This window comes from Octopus bimaculoides, chromosome 2 (genome assembly GCF_046866305.1).
Source record: "Octopus bimaculoides isolate indiv1 chromosome 2, ASM4686630v1, whole genome shotgun sequence".
Taxonomy (NCBI): Eukaryota; Metazoa; Mollusca; class Cephalopoda; order Octopoda; family Octopodidae; genus Octopus; species Octopus bimaculoides.
In genome coordinates this window covers 136,847,836-136,851,614 of record NC_142929.1, presented here as the reverse complement: position 1 = coordinate 136,851,614, position 3,779 = coordinate 136,847,836, and the positions used below count along the sequence as shown (strand labels likewise).

The following is a 3,779-nucleotide window of genomic DNA, read 5'->3' as shown; positions in this document are numbered from 1 at the left end:
TACTATGAGAAATCTTTGTATGTAGTGAATGCATGGGGAAATAAGAATCTATCCGAGTAGAAACAGCAGAGGCACCGGCCATTAAATTGATCTAGTGTGGTTGTAACTATAATTACATATATAAATGTATAGACCGCAGCTGATTCGTCGGTGGGATTTGCTGAGATGATTAAGATATTTGGCAAAGCGAGGCACATGCTAGCCAAGGAAATAGTCAAATAATGATACAGCAAGATGCCATACCCAATAATTTGTGTAGTTATATGGTAGTTAAGTACTGCAAAAGCAAACAAAATGCTCTAGAGAGAATCAAATACTCTAGAGGGAAACAGGCATTAAATTGTTTAACCAGGTTATGATAGTTGCAGAAAGCGTTATTGCACAACTGATTAAGAACAGGATTAGCCTGGATGAGATTCTGTTCGTTTCTAATAAAGCAACTGCAAGAACGGTACCCAGCTAGTAACAGACCCAGATATTTAGTATTCGTCCCTTCCTCTGCGATCTAATGGTCATTAAGCTGGTCCTTACAAACCCTTTTCAGAGACGGAATTACTAAACTCAGAATCAGAATAAACGTAGACGAGACGCTGCGACATTTATCTCTGCATATGGCACCGTAGTCAGGGCTGGTGAACCTTTCTGCAGACTACCTCTATAATGAACGCTAACAACCTAATAACGTCAACGTTAATAGGCTGGCGATTTAAATAAACATCTTGGTCAACAGAAGGAGATCTTCTCTGGTGCTCTACAGCAGTGAAAGACAGGAATAGTTTTAAAGAATATTAAAGATAATTTTCAAGTATAACTTACCGGGCGACGCGGTCGAGCAGCAAACAAAGATTGTCAGGAGGGCGGCTATGATTATTCGTTCCATTTTCACGGTTTATCGAGATATGACTTGTTACCATATTTATAGTTTTCTTATAGAAGTTGTTGAATAAAGAAAACAATGTAAATTGAAAAAAAAAAGTTTATTTTTTTATTCATGGTTTCTAAATCAATATTTTATTGTTAACAATTGTATAATTTTTTATATTTTCATTTAAGCAAAGAATTGAAAAGAAACTAAACATTCATTGATGCTTTGAAATATATATTACAGCTTTTTACACTGAGTCGTCAACATTTATATTTCACCAATAGTTTGCTCTATTTTAATATTGATTCCAAATTTTGGCACAAGGCCAGCAAGATAGAGAATAAGTCGATTACGTCGACTTCAGAACTCAACTGGTACTTATTTTATTCTTTTCTACTCTAGGCACAAGGCCCGAAATTTTTGAGGAGGGGACAATTGATTAAATCGACCTCAGTACTTAACTGGTACTCATTTTATTATCCCCAAAAGGATGAAAGGCAAAGTTGATGTCGGCAACATTTGAACTCAGAACATAAAGACGGACGAAATGCCGCAAAACATTTTGCCCAACGGTCTAACGACTCTGCCAGCGCCTCTCCTTAATTAAGCATATAACTATGAGAATAACATTTCATTCAAATTTCCATATCTAAATTTCAATAAAACATTTTATCCTTAAGTTTTAATCAAAACCTAGGAAAACTCTCCGTTATATTTGATATTTCATTGTTTGATGAATTTCTTCGTTTCCTTCCAATGTTATTCGAATTAGCGCAAAAAATACTTTTATCGTAATATTTTATAATTTTTTTTTTGTAACCCTACTTTTCGTCCACAATATTTTTTTTACCATTTTTGAATTTGAGTAAATTTTACCCCTTTTCTGATATATGGCGATGGAGTGCCATCTCTTTCAACATAACAATACTCAGCCCCAACGTCGTTAATTTGACCAAAATCCAATTCATGAACTCGGTTTCAAAGTTCTACAACACCTATCGTATTCTCCTGATGTAGCGTCTTCTAATTATTACCTTTTCCGTTCGCTCTCCATCTACGAGGCGTTTCGTTCCACAACAATGTGAAGCTGAAGACGTGGTTCGATGAATTCTTCGAGTCAAGACCCAGTGATTTCTACTGACAAGCCATTGACAACCGAGTGGATTGTTGGCGCTCCGTCAGTTACGACGTCGAGGGTTCTAGTTTATCAGATCAACGGAACAGCCTGCTCGTGAAATTAACGTGCAAGTGGCTGAGCACTCCACAGACACGTGTACCCTTAACGTAGTTCTCGGGGATATTCAGCGTGACACAGAGTGTGACAAGGCTGGCCCATTGAATTACAGGGACAACAGAAACAAGAAGTAAGAGTGAGAGAAAGTTGTGGTGAAAGAGTACAGCAGGGTTCGCCACCATCCCCTGCCGGAGCCTCATGGAGCTTTAGGTGTTTTCGCTCAATAAACACTCACAACACCATTACAAATATTGTGGTGCCAAGGCCTTGTTTTTTGTTTTCTGAATCAAATGAGAACGACTTTGCACATGTTTTATTTAGTTCTATTTGTTTGCCCGTGGGTGTGTGTTATTGCTGAATTACATGGTTCATTATAAATACATAATCAGGTCTTGAATAATATCCCTCATTCTTTAACTATATATTTAAAATATATCTATCAATTGTAGCTTTCGACTACAGGACAGCATCAGTGTTCAGTATTTTTTATTTTCTTCTACGTGTTATTTTAGAAAATTATTTGTTTCGTTGCAACCACTACTAACATTCTCATAAGAGGGTGAAGAAAAATATTCTGCTAGGTATGTTTCCTCGCATCATTTACACCACCAGAATTCAGGCAATTCATATAGTCTTGTAGTTTTACGAGATGATATCAAACAGTTCCCGGACTAGTTCTGTAGCGCGCCAACGGGTGGCGGCATACGGTTGTGTGCGCATTGAGAAGAACTAGTAGTAACCTTCATGAGGCAGTGAGCCGAGTGACATCGCTGTGTTTACTTCGCAAGTTGTTAAATCTGTATTTTTGTGATCACGTGCATGCTGTAGTCTTCGATTTTTGTCTCTTCCCCAAGATTAAATTGCAGCTCAAAGGTCACCGTTTAGCACCGTTGTCAAGATCAAAAGCGAATTGCAGAAGGTTCTCGACTCGCTTACGGAAAACGACTTCCAGGCTGGATTCCAAAACTGGCAGGAAAGCTGGGACCCGTATATTGCTGTGCAAGGTGACTACTTCGAAGGAAATGATGTTAAAACTTAGGTAAATAAGTTACTTTTCTTTATTAAACATAACAAGTTATGGAGCGTTTTGATACCACTTCGTAAAAGTAATGTTTACTCGTTACAAAGTCTAGAGAAAGTAACCCGCAATAACCAAGTGAGAACCTTTAAGTCATCAACATCACCACATCACATGACCTGTTTCTCCTTGTCAACAAGGCTATATTTCACACTTCCCAGATCCTACATCAAATATGTTTGCTCATTTCTATCCTTCCATGTTACCTTACCCTCTAGAGTTTTCTCTAACCATTTTTTCTTAATAAATGCCAACTGGTAAAATAGTCAGACAAAACAGCACTCATTAGCCTTGAGGTACCTTGGCATTCATTAACAGGAATCCATTGACTCACCATGATTACCAACAATAAGACATTAACCTACCACCACAACAATACCTACAAGATTACAAGGCAGGAAAGAAAGGAAGTATTAGTATACGGATGGCGTACAAACACCCTTGCCTCCCAAGATACTACAGAAATTCTGATCCTTTGCAAAGAACCAGAAGTTGAAATCTATCTAACATCCAGATCTACCGAATATTCCTGAATTGCAATGGCGTTTTATCTCTCTTGAAGATAAAAACCAAGAAATTTGAAACTTACTTTGATTCCATGT

At 37.6% G+C, this 3,779-nt stretch overlaps 1 protein-coding gene across 1 annotated transcript in view; it reads right to left on the bottom strand.

Annotated features, from left to right (window-relative positions):
- LOC106879125 (mast cell protease 1A) overlaps nt 1–907 on the bottom strand; it is a 20,706-nt gene extending 19,799 nt beyond the window's left edge. The window contains exon 1 of the mRNA XM_089347768.1: nt 817–907. Coding sequence (XP_089203894.1) covers nt 817–880 — 64 coding nt within the window. The 5' untranslated portion in view covers nt 881–907. The remainder of the gene's footprint in view (nt 1–816) is intronic.
- Nucleotides 908–3,779: the final 2,872 nt, after the last annotated feature.